The 15129-nt window shown below is 37.8% G+C and overlaps 3 protein-coding genes across 4 annotated transcripts; all 3 read right to left on the reverse strand.

The window, feature by feature from the left end:
* Positions 1-457: 457 nt before the first annotated feature.
* On the reverse strand, positions 458-4267 carry LOC135641230 (mitochondrial import inner membrane translocase subunit TIM10-like). The gene is made up of 6 exons (XM_065156452.1): positions 4116-4267; positions 3719-3780; positions 3095-3147; positions 1981-2019; positions 1644-1713; positions 458-756 (listed from the first exon to the last, which is right to left on the reverse strand). Exons 2-6 carry the CDS (start codon positions 3758-3760, stop codon positions 706-708), a joined length of 255 nt encoding a protein of 84 aa, XP_065012524.1. The 5' UTR covers positions 3761-3780; positions 4116-4267; the 3' UTR covers positions 458-705.
* Positions 4268-4658: 391 nt separating this feature from the next.
* LOC103987855 (uncharacterized) lies at positions 4659-9803 on the reverse strand. Of its 2 annotated transcripts, none has more exons than XM_009406290.3 (7): positions 9672-9803; positions 9354-9566; positions 8909-8978; positions 8133-8464; positions 7313-7454; positions 7102-7227; positions 4659-5261 (listed from the first exon to the last, which is right to left on the reverse strand). In XM_009406290.3, exons 1-7 carry the CDS (start codon positions 9697-9699, stop codon positions 4880-4882), a joined length of 1293 nt encoding a protein of 430 aa, XP_009404565.2. In that variant the 5' UTR covers positions 9700-9803; the 3' UTR covers positions 4659-4879. The 2 variants fall into 2 exon arrangements, with proteins under 2 accessions (XP_009404565.2, XP_009404564.2); XM_009406289.3 differs by having other exon boundaries at positions 8909-8987.
* Positions 9804-10498: 695 nt separating this feature from the next.
* Positions 10499-14109, reverse strand: LOC135640998 (LIM domain-containing protein WLIM2b-like). Its single transcript, XM_065155931.1, has 5 exons — positions 13783-14109; positions 11789-11888; positions 11674-11705; positions 11443-11532; positions 10499-10909 (listed from the first exon to the last, which is right to left on the reverse strand). The coding sequence occupies exons 1-5, from the start codon at positions 13921-13923 to the stop codon at positions 10700-10702; spliced, it is 573 nt and encodes a 190-aa protein (XP_065012003.1). The 5' UTR covers positions 13924-14109; the 3' UTR covers positions 10499-10699.
* Between the last annotated feature and the right edge of the window lie 1020 nt (positions 14110-15129).

Consider the following 15129-nt stretch of genomic DNA (forward strand, 5'->3'; position numbering starts at 1 on the left):
ACCTGATTCAGATAGCCGTTGAAGGAATATAACGGGCAAATTTTGTCCTGCATTAAACTTCACAAACTATACAGGCATGCAGCAGCAGGTAGATGAGATGGCCACATCCACGGATCCACCAACCATGTGATGTGTCTCCAAGTGAATCTGACATGACCCCGAAGCACATGCACTCGAATCTACGAACAACACTGGAGATGACTGCACCTGGGGTCATTAAACCAAACTTAAATCACCAAAACTGAGCTAGTATTAACATCCACCTAGCATTAGGCAGAATCTAACCATTCGAATATCCAAATCTAAGATTATGTAAATGTTCTCTCTATGCTTCAAGAAAATTGTAAAAGAAAACTGTCATAAGATGGTAGCTTAACGTAGTGGAGGAGGCAGCATAACCCCAAAGAGGCACAATTATCTGCTGCCTGTCAAACTGGACCAGCCATGTCAAGCAGCATTCTAGATAACAAACTGATTTTATATCCCAACTGCTGTTGATTAATGAACGCAAAGATGCCCAAAAAAGTCACCGTTAAACAAGTAATCATAAGACCAAAAAAAGAAAGCATGATCTTCTCTCTAAACAAGTTTATCTTAGATGTTGCCTCTCTCTGTGTCCAAAGTAAAGCAGAATGTGTTGCATGATCATTTGATGTATGTTGCCAATTGTGAAATAGCATATTGGTCTGAAAAGCATCAGATGCTTCACATCGGAGGCCTGTTTGAACCAAGTAGTTGCCCTACTAAATTTGTCACCTGCAAATACCACAATCATGGAGACTAAGATAATATTTCTTCATGGTACCATAAAAATCTGGTAACAGCAAGCAGCATGAACTAACAGTTAGCAAAAGTAAAAAGTCCATTTGAACAAAGTTTGAGTGCTCTCTTCAGAAATGACTGATCAACTATCAAACAATTATTAGAATGTGGTAATCAAAATGAGGGAGTCTTAAGTACAGGATAAAAGAAATATTATTTGGATGATTTATTTTCTTTTCCTAAAAGCTCACATTCCATGAAGTTCTGCACATTATACACACTTTTTCCCCCTAAAATAAAATAAGGAACACCAAGGTTACAAAAAGCTCCAATGCAATGATAACCCAAAATAGATCGAGGACTTTTCAGAATAGAGTGATGTAAGCAACTTGCAGATTTAACAATGATAAATCAGGCAGACACTAAAAAGATGACAGACTGACATCAAAGACATATATAATATATTGTCATATATGAATGCCAACATGTCTGAAACATTTACATAGCAAATTACTAGTAGTATTTACTCTACAGAACTCAACAATATGATATATGTAAAGAACTTTTATGACTATGCCATCACCTATCATATAAGTCCCTTTCATCCTTTTGGGGCATCTACATATATCACTATTGTTCCACTTAAATTATCTTCACATACAATCCAACTGAACCTTAATGAGCTTCTCTTCTTACTTTTGCACTGATGTGTAATGATGGTATCTAATAAACTGAAGGGGAGTTTGAAGACAATAATTTGTATGGTGCTTCTTGATTTTAGATGTATCTATTCTCTTTTTTACTAACATGAAAGTATATGTACAAAGACCACTTAACTAAATACAACATTACATAAAAGTCTGCAACTCCAAATATCTTGCCTGCCAATATTTTGAAACACAGCGATCAATGCAACTGTTTTCACCCATGTTGAGCTCAGATTCCTTATACCTGGAAAGAATATCAAGGGTAGTTGTTAGTTAATTACTTGCTCAGTACAAACAACAGCATTTGATGATTTAATCATTTTAAAGGAAAGTCAACACAAATTTCTACTCTAGAAAAAAGAAATCTTCCAAAAATATTTTGAGAGCAAAATACATCAATCTATCATGTCACCGAGCAAACAGATGTTAAATATAGAAAAAGATAAGGTCATAAAGAGCAAAAAAAAGTGCTAACAGACAATAAAAAAGTTGTAACTGTAGCATGACAAACCTTTTCTCAATACATTTCTGAAAACATGTCTGTGTAAGCCTGTTTCAAAAATAAAGAAAAAATGTCAAATGATTCCACCTGTTATACAAGTTACCATATAAGTAGCAAAGACCTACCTGGATGAATCTCAGATTCAAATTTAGAACCTCAACATTTGGTGACATGTTAACCATATTAAAGTTTAAAATTTCAAATGATGCACCTTTTTTCTACCTTTAGGAAAATAAAGAGAGTCCTCTTTTGTAAGCTATACTAGGTCCTGTATGATAGAACTGCATGCTGTTTGTTTAGCAAACTGGTAGAATGAGAATGATAATGTTTATAATTATCATTGCATCATCTTGAGGCCTGACATCAGGCTGATGTGCCCAGCTCCAGTTTACGCCCAGATCCCATCAGCAACCAGCCAGACTACTGCACTGATGAAGGGCTGGGTCAGCTCCTATGGGAGCCACAAAATGTGATGCATCCTTTGGCAGCTGCAGCAAGCTCTCATTCTGACTGGGCCAACAGAGGGATGAGTTAGAAAAAGTCTAAAAGACCAAATCCAAGACCCTGAAAGAACACCTAAAGGTATTAGCAGGTGGACTACAGCAGGGACCTGACTTGAAAGGATTATTCCCAGCCTGAATAAAAGAGCACCAGGTGAAGCCATCTGTGTAAAGGATCAGCCAGCCTTAGTATCGAGCTACACAAGGCCAGCTAGCTCTGTAACTCAATAAGGTCGGCTAAGTCAGGGCAACAGCATGACGATTGAAAAAATTCCCTTTCAAATAAGTTAAGCCCTAAGCACACAATTCTCTACGGTTAAGGGTGCTCGCAAGCTCCAAAGAAGTCTGAACCTTCGTTATTTTGTTTTCATAATCATGTAATATTCTTAATTTCTTATTACCTTCAATCAGCTCTTATGGAGCATTTCTCTCCATCAAAGAAAGAACCCGAGTTAGCAGAGGTTGTTCCTAACAGATGAAGAAAGGTGAACTGGTGAAGTTTAAGCAACAGAAAATACAAAGAACCCAGCCACATGATTTATGGGAATTTTCAAAGCATGGAGAACATCAACTGGACATTGATGCTAAGTAACTTTAATATTTTACATTTGAAGGCTGCTTACCTGTTAAAGAGATCCACCCTGTACTCCATTTCTTTCTCTGCCATTCCAAAAATCTGCACAATTAGGTTAGAAGACTATAAGATAAGTTCATAGAAAATAGAAAGAAAAATGATAAAATGACCTTAGATAATCATGATACCAATGGTCATGAAATTTAAGTAAAAAAGATCATCAGTGTCTTTATAGGATTGCTAAATACTTGAAGAATAATACTACGGAGAAGAAAAACATATCCACATCATTTACACATAAGCATGCATATTATAGCTGAAGCAACAAGCATCACATAGTATGGTAAAGCTCAGCATTTCTATGTTGCATTTTGCAAAATGCCATCACAAACGTGTACCCAAGATTGAATAAGCAAAAGACTTTACTAGAAGACAGGCCCAAGGACAAGATACATTTACTGTCTTGCCCGATTGAAGAATTAAGGCTATATTTCTTCTGCAAAAGACCGGTGTTTAGAAGTTCCGTAGTGAACTTGAAGAAAACAATTCAAATATTTCAGAGAATAAGATATCAAGAACACAAATAACAGTTGCCAACATGGTCCATATCCAATGATAAGAATAAACGGACCAAAATGAGGAGAAAATATTATGCACAAGAAGATTTAGGTACCTGATCTTTCTCAATACTGCTTGCGCCGTTTTTAGTAGCCATTGTGGAACTTGTTGAATATCCTGATGCAGAGATGATCATAATTGTTATGCAAAAATAAAAAGAAAAAGACCCAGCATAAACGACCGAGAAAGAAAGGGGAGCATTGCTGAGCACATACGTCTAGCAAACAAATCGAAACCGAAGGCGGGGGTCCAGTTACGCTACTTACACATGAAATCAAATTAAGATTCACAAACAAGAGCTTAATTCGTGGAACCAAAGCTTAGTTAGGACATCGGGATTGTAGTGGTAACGATCGAAGAAACAAAGCTCATTATTGTTCAACAGAGGGCAAAGATTCACTTCCATAGATAAAATAACCTACAATGCCGATGAACTATAGCGAAAGCCTTACCGTCGTAGGATACGACGCCGCCGGAACAAGCAATGGGGAACGAGAGATCGGACCGCAGCGAGAACGAAGCAACTTTGGGGCTCTTTTATGTTTTAGGGCTCCTCAAAAACAAGTGGTCGGTTGGCAAACGAACCAATCTGCACGTAACCGACCACCTTAGCCCGAAACGGTTCGTGTATTCGGGTTTGGTTGCACGAGTTCTTCTGCAGGTATACACAAATTTGTGCGCACACACCAAATTCTCCTAATTAATTTATTTCATAAAATTGATTTATAAACATAAAATAAAAATATTTTATTTATAAAAAATAAAAAATAAAAAAATTAAACATAAAATTAATTTAATGATTAATATTAGAATGTTGAAGTTATAAGTATTGAATTTAATTATAAGTATGTAATTTTTTATTCAGATTATTAATAATAAATATAAAAAATATTATATATATAATGTAATAATAATATAAGATGAAGACACCATTAGGAACAAATATTTATACCCGCAAATATAATTGACACCTCTATTGTAGACACCATAAAACAAAAGCAGAACGAAACATTTATTATATTGATAAAGCATGGATACAAGTCAAAACTGCATTTCACACTCTTCATATGTGTTCGTCCACATCTTTAGGTTCCATACAAACAATGCAGTGTGAGACCTTTATTATACTTCAAAACATAGACACAAACGACTACAAATTATACTCTTCATATGCCTTCATCCACGAGTCTATCATTTCCAACTTAGTCTATGAACACTATACTTTCAGCCAATCAAAGCAACAACATAAGCCCCAGCAGAACTTCTTAGGATAGTCCCTTATGAAAACCTCCCTGCTGTATCCAATTATATAAAAACTGAAGGATCGATTGCCATGACCCATCGTCACTCGTGTGACAGGTACCACAGAGATCATGTGCCTCTCACAAATGACCCTTGCGGCGGGGGGAATCGGAGAGCGATTAGCAATGACTTCAGACGAGAACCTGTTGAGGAGATATGAATCAGCAAAAAAAGCAGGTGTGCATTGGTAGGCCTGAATGTTGCATAGCTGGACCCCCCTGGCTCTGTGGAACACTTCATCAGGAACTGAGGCAGCAGCGCTGGTGGCGCTAACTTTCCGGTTGGAGAGCGTCTTCCTGCACATAAGACCAATATATCATGAATTGGCTCTCAGTCTGCTTCTGTACTGAAGCATAAGATAAGATGAACACAAGCATAAATATCTGGATGGGAATGAACTGGATAAAACCGCACGTTCTTAAAGCATGACAGTTTGGCATGCGCCAGAATGTTCTTCAGAGAACAATAGGTGGAAAGATGAACACAGAATTATGATGGAAATGTTTTAAATCTATGAAGCATACATTATAAATTGACACTAAAACCAGAGCAAACAAGGAAAGCCAAAAAATCAGTAAACTTAACTCATTTGATAATGCAGTTCAAGCCCATGGAAGCTTGATTCAACATCAAGTCTGGTAAGCGATAATTTAAACCAAGGTTCAATCTGGAGAACTTTCCTAATTTTGTGAGAGTATTTTTGTACTATACTTTATTTGATGTACTAAAGGGGGGAAAATGCAACTAGATTTTTTTTCTGCGAGCCCTTAATATGGGTACAAGTGTTAGAACTATCTTACCTTGGTTGGATAGGTTCTATAATCATAAAGAATCTAGTCTGCTAAAAAAGCTAGGATACTGATTTATTTCTACACACAGATGATATTAAATTAGTTTATGTTGATGAGCATTTGGATGGGTGGTTCATCAATGAACAGCAAAGGTAATTGCCAATGATTGTTGAAGATGCCACATACAAAAGGAGGAAGACAGCTTGTGTGACATAAGGCACAAAACTTCTACATGGCTATAAGAAAGAGAAAATCCTCAGATTATTTCTGTGGATATCATAAAAAAGGATACTACACAAATGTTCACCATAAAAATGGAATTGATTTCTCTATGGTGCATTATCCATGTCTGTAATATGGGATATGATTAGTAGGAAATTATGTTGAAATCCACCAATGTGAGCAAGGGATTACTATTCTGTGATAGAATGTCTTTGCTTGCATCAGACTGCGGCATTATCCTTCTAACTGGAAATCAATATATGGCTCAGCTCCACTCATTATGGAGCTGATCATTGATTTGGACTAAGAGACTAGCTCATGTAAATACACACTTGTTTTCGGGCACCACGCAGATAGTTTCTTTAATATGGATCAAACTACAGATATGAATTTGATTATGTACCAAAAGTTGCAACTTATTACATCTGAGGAGCTCTTGATGAACTGAACATAAAAGCTGATCTTGTCTCTAGTTCAATTTCAACTCGTATATGCCACATCAGTAACACATCTTCCTCTTTCTTTTTTTCTAAAGTTTGCTAAATGCTAAGTCAATATGTTCATAGTGTTTCATTCTTGAATACTTCCATTCCATCTCAATGTCCATGATTCAACCTTAATGTGTTTCATCTGCAGCCATTGATATTTATATTTATGATATCAGTCATTTGTCATCCCTTGATTTGGAACTTAAACAACCAATAAGGACAAGCATCATAGTGAATTATGTTTCATCACTTTTTGAGGAAAAAAATCCTGATTCTGCAGAAACATAAACTGCAATTTTTAGCTCTTTAATAAGTAATGTATAAATGACTATACAAATGACTATACACAGACAAAATTGTCAAAAGAAAATCAGTAATAGAAAATTCAAAGAATTAGCTTAATAGAAGGTACAAATTAAACATGCAGAATTCTGAATATAAATTTGTAAGGCGAGGTGCAACTGCTCCTAAAAGGCTTGCATCACATAAGAATGTGACAAGCTAGTGATTATTTTTCATAAAAAATATTTTAATCCAATGGCATTCAGACATGTTCTATTTGCATCAGCCAGTTAAGACCTTGAAATTCAGCATTCAAAATCGATAAAAAATTTTAGTGTTAATGTGAAACATACCATTTAACAAGAGCAATGTTGCGTGTAATGAGAGAACCTTGTCCTTCACATGAATGGCATTTCACAAGGCCCCGGGATCCACATGTTGCACACGGTAACATTCCCTTCCCAGAGCATCTTGTGCATCTGTCACAACCTTGATACTGGTAAGTTTCCATAGACAACAAAAGAAATCTAGAACCACTATTAATAGAATGCTCAACTAGCTTACATTGTATCAGATCCATCTCGATGAGCAATCAAACCCCTTCCATAACAAGGAGCACACTGGGTCATCTGATTTTCCTTGTAAAAACCACGTTCTTGACCAGCATTACATGTAGGGCAGACTATATCGCCTCGACTATCACACTCTGCCAGTTTTTATGGATATAACAGTTGACACATTATGGTAATAATGCAGCTGGTGAAAATTTTGAATAGAAATAATTAAAAATAGCATCTAGTTAAATTGCACAGTCATCTGGCATTAACACATTTTATAATTCAAGGGATGTAAAAGAATGATTAGAAATTAAATATTTAAATTTCAATCACCGAGAAAAAGTAATATGACAGAGACAGAGCTACAACTATATATTAACAAAGTTATAGCAATCATTTCACTGAAACCATCAAAGAAGAAAATTGAAAAATCTACAAAAGAGTGCAAAACATCTAGCACATTACCCATCTAGGCCTCCCTTTTAAGCTGCTCGGTATCTAGATTGTTGCACTGAACGAAAACTATCAACGTAATAAGAAATGAGTTCATACTTAATCTTTGTTGGACAACCTAAAATCTAGGAACAATTCTACCTCAAGAAGGAAGCTTCCAAAAACAATTCACCATGAGGGATTTTTTAGTAAAAAATGTTCTCTTCTGATAAATTATAGGATATATTATCCCACGCCAAAGGCGAAACTAAACTATGTGCAAGTCATTACTTGGTCTATGAGTCATTAGCAGTTGAATATAAATTAGTCCTAAAATGATTTACTCTTAGGGAAAAAAAATCTACAGACATAAGTAGTAGATGATAGGCTCTTACCAGGGCATTTCTCAACAGCTTCAGAATGAGGGATCTTAACCCTTGTTTCTTTTTGTGGCACAAAAAGAATTGGAAACTCAGACCTCAGATCCAATTCCCACACCCCAAATTCCTGTCCCTTCTCTTTCCCATCAAATTTTCCCCCCAAGTATGGCTCTTTTTCTTCAATAGTTTCTCTCTCCTCTATAAAAGTTTCTAGAGTTCCAACATATACATTGCAGTCCTCAATTGAGCATATTTTCCACCTACGGGCAGGTTGACTTCCCCAACAACAGCGGTGCCCCACATGGTCAATAAGTAATTGTCGTACTTCCACTTCATCCAGAATTTGCCTGTAAATCAATTTAAACACAATTAAACTACCAATTTTTTATAACAAAAACCTTCTACATGATGCTAAGAAAGAAGAGGCCTGCTGAGGTCTTAGAAGTGAAAATTATTGTCTATTGGATAATAATTCAACAACTACAACATGTACATGAGAAACCAAAATCCAAAATATTGTGCAGCAGATAGAGCAAATTCCTAACAACCAACAGACTGTCATACACAAACATTTTTTAGTCCTAGGCTGTTTACTTTAAACATTTAATTAGTGCTGAGGGTTGTACCAGCGAATTAAATATCTGAGATTGTATCCACAGCATATAATGTATCATAATTCTAATGAAAGAAGAAAAAGAAGCGAGATGCGACAATAATAAGAATCTTCAAGAAAAAATCAACCAAATGGCAATTGAAAACAGTAGATTTGACAGCACATTGCTAAAACTGACCTCCCAAATTCTTTTGAGCTGTATCCACCAGAGTACCCATCGTATCCTCCTTGAGGAATAATAGCTTGATCTGTAACAACTGGTGTCAAAGGCAACATTATTCATACTGCATAGACATATCGTTGATAAATACTAAGTGAAAGTCATAGGATTCCAGTTTGTTCCCAATCCAACATTAATTAGTTCTCGACCACAAATTAACAAAGAAAAACTATGAGGCATTATTCGTCACGCCATTCAAACACATGAAACCAAGCCACAGCTAACAACTGGTAGATCAGAAAAACCTTTCTGCTTCGGGATCAGATTCCCCAATAGGAAAGAGGAGAGTTCCCTCAATGTTTAGTACCTCCAAAGAGGAGTACAAACCCTAATTTGCCAGCCAATGGTACCAATCAAAGAAGAGATTCCCGTACGACTAATGACTAAAGCTAGAAACGAGTACCTTGGGAGAAATCGGACTCAGGAGAGCCGACGAGTGCCCCGTGGATGGAAGGCGGATAATAGTGGTCGGAGGAGAAGACGGAGGCTGCTCGGATCTCCTCGACGCTCAACTCCTTTCCGGCCGCGACAGACGATGGGGGTGCATGCACGGACGGGCTCCTCCCGACGTACTGGTACGAAACCCACGACTCCTCCGCTTTCCCTCCCGCTTCCCCTTCAATATATTGTGAATTATAGCCGGTAACCAAAACAGCGAGCTCCGCCGGAACTCAAGTGAGAGAAGAGATAAAGACAGTGAGAGTCAGAGAGAAAGATGTACCTGATGAAAGCAGAGGTTGCTGCTCCATTGATGGAAAAGGGTTTTTGAGGGGTATGCGGTGGTCGGAGAGAACGAGGACGCAGCGGTTGAAGGGGGCATGATGGAAGAACGGGGTGTATATATCGTTCTTCGGCTCATTTCCAGCCCATGGGAACGACCAAAGTTCTCAGACACTCGACTTAATACCCTCACATCATATCTGACCTCAATATGTGGCTATATTTCGAACTCGAAATTGCGGGACCCATACATGTTCCATAACGCATAGCGCCACGTAGGACGAAAAAGGTTGTGGTAGGAATTTTCGGGTGCGGTTCACTTGAAGATGGGCTTTGTTTTCTTAACTTACTTCTATTTCTTAGCTGCGAAGGAGGAGGCTGGCACGAGCGGGCCCCGCACGCGGAAGCGAACACCTCGACGACCAACCACGCGCTGACTCGGCTTGGTTTTGGCAAGTAGTTCGAATGCACCGTTCGAGGGTCGTCGAGTGTGAAAGTGAATGGACTCGAGTCGGGCCGGATTGAACCAAACCGACCCAAATTATCGATACCAATCCGACCCATATATTAAAGACCTTAAAAACTGTGGATCAAATTTATTTACAAAAAATATTGTTCGACAAACCTCTTATCAAAGAAAAGATCAACTTTGCCTACAAGAACATTGTATGGAATGCCGACAAACAATGCAGATACGGGTGTCTAGAAAGATCTTGATCTCTCTGTTGGCTCGAACGACCACAAAAGTTACAGATCAGAGAGGGATAAATCTAGCTGGATTAACAACAGTTTAGTTCTTATACAACACAGCCAGTGGAAATTTCCTGATGAGAAATCAAACACCATATGCATTAAATAGAAGACCAGTTTCACTGGGATAAGTTCTGCAGATTCCACATAAAAGAAAATGCAAAAGACAAAAAAGAAAGCGAGATTTCAAATGTCTTAGCAGATCAAGCAGCAAAGGTAGAAGAGCAAAAGATAACTATTTGCCATTGAGATGATAGATAGCTGCAAAATCCACCAAGACTAGAGATCTGGGGCAGTTGCTGCCGAACGCTTGATAGAAGCAGACTTGATGAGATGGTTGTAGCTTCCCTTTTCCTTGAAGAGCTGGGAGAAATGGTGCTTGCAGTACAGGATCCCTTCGAGTGCTGCATAGTTGGAGGGGGTAATTGAGCAGCCACCATGAGAACATTTGAAACAGGACTTGTGATATGCCTGTCCTTCCACAGTGACCTGACAGAATTAACACCACTATCAGCCACAGCATAATGGACACCACAGATATGAGGTGTATCTATTAGAAATAGAAAATTGTTGCCGTGATTGTGTTTAAAGAACAACTATAATGTATACGAAGAAAGTTGGACGCATTAGCCTTCATTACTTTGGAATGATAAAAGACATCTTATTGAATTTGTTTTTTTTTTTTCTGAAGATCATGAATGCACAGTTAAGGGGATATGAGTAATTAAACAAGAAAAAAAAAGGGGCAGTCGAATCAGTTGTTTGTGACCTTAAGCAGAACAAACATGTTATCCAAGGAAGTATGACCACATAATTGCATGATTATCGTTTACAGGCCATTATGTGGAAAATCTTAATGTTAGAATATGCATTTGCAGAAACATAATTCGGTTGAATAAAATTTTTTTTTTCAGATTATTCATCATGTAGGTTCTGAATAAACTAAACTTCACTAGATTTAGAGCACACAGAAATATATAAACGAGTAATATAAGCCAAGAAGAACAACTTTTTGGCCAAACCTTTTCAAGAGGATAAGCTGTTTTTGCACAAGTGGCACATTTTTCTTGTGTTCCAGAGAACATACTGGCGGCTTTGCTGGGAGACCTAGTCTGAATGAAATACACGTCATGCATATTAGATAACAACCCACAAAATTCTTGTTGTCTAAGAACATTTTTACAATAAGCAATAAAGGATAAGTAACTTGGAAACAAACAAGGAAGAAAGAGGTAGTGGCAGTTTGAACTTACCAGTTCCGGAGCTTTTTCAGCTGATTTTGCAGCTGCAAACATTTAGAATAAGCAAATTTTAGGCATTATGTGAAAGTCATGATCAAACTTCTCTAACTGGATTTGCTAGTCTTACGTGACTGAAAATTCTTGTTGAAGTTGCCAGATTCTTTGAAGAGTTGCTCAAAATGAGGCTTACAATACAAAACACCTTCCATTGAAGAATATGTACTTAGCTGACAAGAAAGAACAAGAAAATTAGAAGCATGAGTACATTGTCTCTGCTCCAAATTCATGACTAGAAAAGAATTTTGGTGAATTTTCCATGCTACTTTTAAACATTTATTTCAGAATGCAGTTTTATCTTACTACAATAGTTAGGAACTACAAAATTTTTCTTCTTCTTTTTCCCATTTTCTTTTTTATTTTCTTTATTTTCCTGAGAGGAACTACAGATTATTGCCGATGCTTAAATACCTCATGCCACATAAGAGACTAATACAGTAGATCAGAAAATTGATGACAAACAAGGTCATGAACTATTTCTTGATTAAGCAAGTCTGAAGTCATATCTCCAGTTTAGTAAAACAATTATATATAATTCATATAGCCAATACTCATACAGCTAAATCCTACAGTCTACTCAACTCTGAGTGATTAAACCAAAAAGGCATAATGTTCCAAAAATAACATGTGCATGAGACAAATACATATCAAATTTCATTTACTAAATTCATCATGATTAATTGCATTTCATAAAGCATATGCACATGCACCCAAAGCTAAAAATTGGAATGAATTTAGTTGAAGTAGAAAGCAGACCATGACTGTGATCATAACAATAGCACTTTGTGACATAACAACGATTGACACACTGGCACTTACGCATATAGTAACCACAAGACAGGAAAATGAATATTCATTGCAGAGTCTGGTTAGGAAGATGGTAAGCAAAACACTTCTATCAGTAATTATGAAACATTATGATCAACACATAGTAAATTTTCTATTAATGTATTTTTATGAATGGCTCTTTCTCTTATCTGCAAAAGCTCAATGTGAAAGATCAAACACGAGCTGGGAAGGGAAGGTTTCAAATCTTAATAATCACCAATCTGCAGTCCCCAAACTCTTTGGAAAAATAACACGATCTATGGTCTTTTTCTTCTATTTTATAATAGAAATTCCAACCAGGATGCTACATAATCCATTCAAATGTAGGCGACTCTTTAAATATATCATGGCTTCTCAATGTTCATCTTCATCAATGCTGCCAATTTGATGCAAATAACTGAGGACATCAGAATCCAGTTTGGCTGAAATTTGCATGCAGCTTGATTCAATGGTACTTCAGTTTTTCTTCTCATTGGCAGTACATTTTAGAAACAAGTTAGTGACGGAAGGCCTACCTTCTAAATTTGAAAATTTCATTGGTGCACGCATATATATATATATATATCTACTACAGATTCCTATGCTGGATCTATACTGTACTATTCTGGATAATCGTTCTGTGACAATAATGCCCAAAATCACAGACTGTGTGCTTCAACTTTACTAATTATAATCTTGCTTAACCCCATTATGTTTCCTCGGAATCATTCAAGACTGTGGCTACTTCTTAAATGGATCCTTTATGGTTCTGCTATATAAGAGGCAGATTCTCCGGATCTGATTAAATATGCCAAGACTTCTGCCCCAGAGAGAGGCTGTAGTAAAAATCAATACTTTGCAGAAAGGAAAAGACGATGGATTCAGCTATTTGGATTGCATTTAGACAGGAATCTGAGAATACATACGGACGTAAATCTGTTAGTATTTTGGTACGACGAACAAAAATGCAGCTGGCGGCATTATCATGTACTTTTGGCAGTCATAATGAATTCATCTGGACCTGTTTGGTGAATCTTGCGCGAAAATCACTTATAGGGGATCGATCATCGACCACAAATTCCGATCTTCCGGACTGTTCGAAAGAATACGACTGAGGTCAGGATAGTTGGACTCGTTAACATCTATCCCGGCCGATATGGAAGACAGATCATGCGCATCCTAAACAAATTCGCCAAGAAAATCCCGGGAAAAGGAAAGGGAAAAAAAAAGGAAAGAAAGGGACAAGAGCTATGATACCGTTAGGGTTCCTTTGCAGTGGTTGCACTTAAAGCAGGACTTGTGGAAGACGACGCCATCGGCGGTCAGCTGGTCCATCAGGTAGACCGTCTTGTCGCAGGCCTTGCATTTCTGTTGGGTGCCTGTGAAGTTGAAAGCCATATCCTCTTTCCTAATCGCTTCAACTCCTCCACCTCCAACGCCGACGGAAGGATCGCAAACACGTCTCCGAAGCCAAATCGGGAAGCAACGATTCGAGATCTCTCCGCTATTTGCCGCAGCCGGAGGCGTTAAATCGGAACGAAAGAAAAAGGGAGCAAAGGAGGAAAAAGATGGGAAGCCGGAAGCGCTGGTATTGATGATGATGACAAACGTGAAAGGGCATAAGAAGTGGCTCGCGCATGCGGGGATGGGATCCGCTGCTTAGCCGAGCGTTTCAAATGGGCTCTCCACGCCCCATCCATGCAACACGTACCCATTTAGCAAGCTTTTCGGATGGTGGCGCTCCAACGGAGCTTATATTTCATTCAATAAAATGGAGGAAAACGAACCCTCGCTATGCCTACTCCGGTTTTGTACCCTTCGTTTCGTAACCAGCACGCCAATGGATAGATACGTCGGGAGCGTAGATAGAGGAAAAGGGGGAGTGTATAAATCGTTCGAGTCTAACTACTGCGCATCGTGTAGGATCGAAGGTGATGACGACGTGGAGACAGCGACCCGACGAGCCGGAGACGATGTTTGGCTCGCTGGCTATTAATATCTGACACGCACTCTATATTACAGTTGCGAGTCACCCGAAATCCTACCCGTGTGGTCATTGGTGATACCTTACGGGATTCCTCTGGGACCACGTGTGGGGCCCGGGTGTCGGTCAGGAATCACGGGACCTGTTGAGGTCCGCGGTAGAAGACACGTCCAACCGATCAGCAAATGCCACGTCTAAAATTTCAAACCTACAAAACCGCGAATTTTTTTTTTCTTTTTGAAAATGGGAGAAATTTCATTACAGGGTTAAACTGAACTCTACGTGGGTAAAAATAAAAAGTAAAAAGAATTATAATTCTTAAGAGAATTATTTGTGATATGGGGATCGTGCATAAGGGTGAAAGAGAGGTTGGATCCATCAATTTTTAAGAGAATTTTTTTCCGAATCATAAAGTCATCTCATTCAAAAAGGATAAGATAGATGGATGAGTCATCGATTTTAATAAAAAAAATTATTTACCTCTATTGATATCATCTCAATTCTCTCTTTGTTAGGGGAGTTTTTCAAAAATTCATCTAGTGATAATAATACTATAAAAGATTATTAAATGATTATTTATCAAGATTAGTACCTTCGTCAAGACACCCAAATGTCAATCA

Source organism: Musa acuminata, chromosome BXJ3-6, assembly GCF_036884655.1.
Source record: "Musa acuminata AAA Group cultivar baxijiao chromosome BXJ3-6, Cavendish_Baxijiao_AAA, whole genome shotgun sequence".
Classification (NCBI taxonomy): Eukaryota; Viridiplantae; Streptophyta; class Magnoliopsida; order Zingiberales; family Musaceae; genus Musa; species Musa acuminata.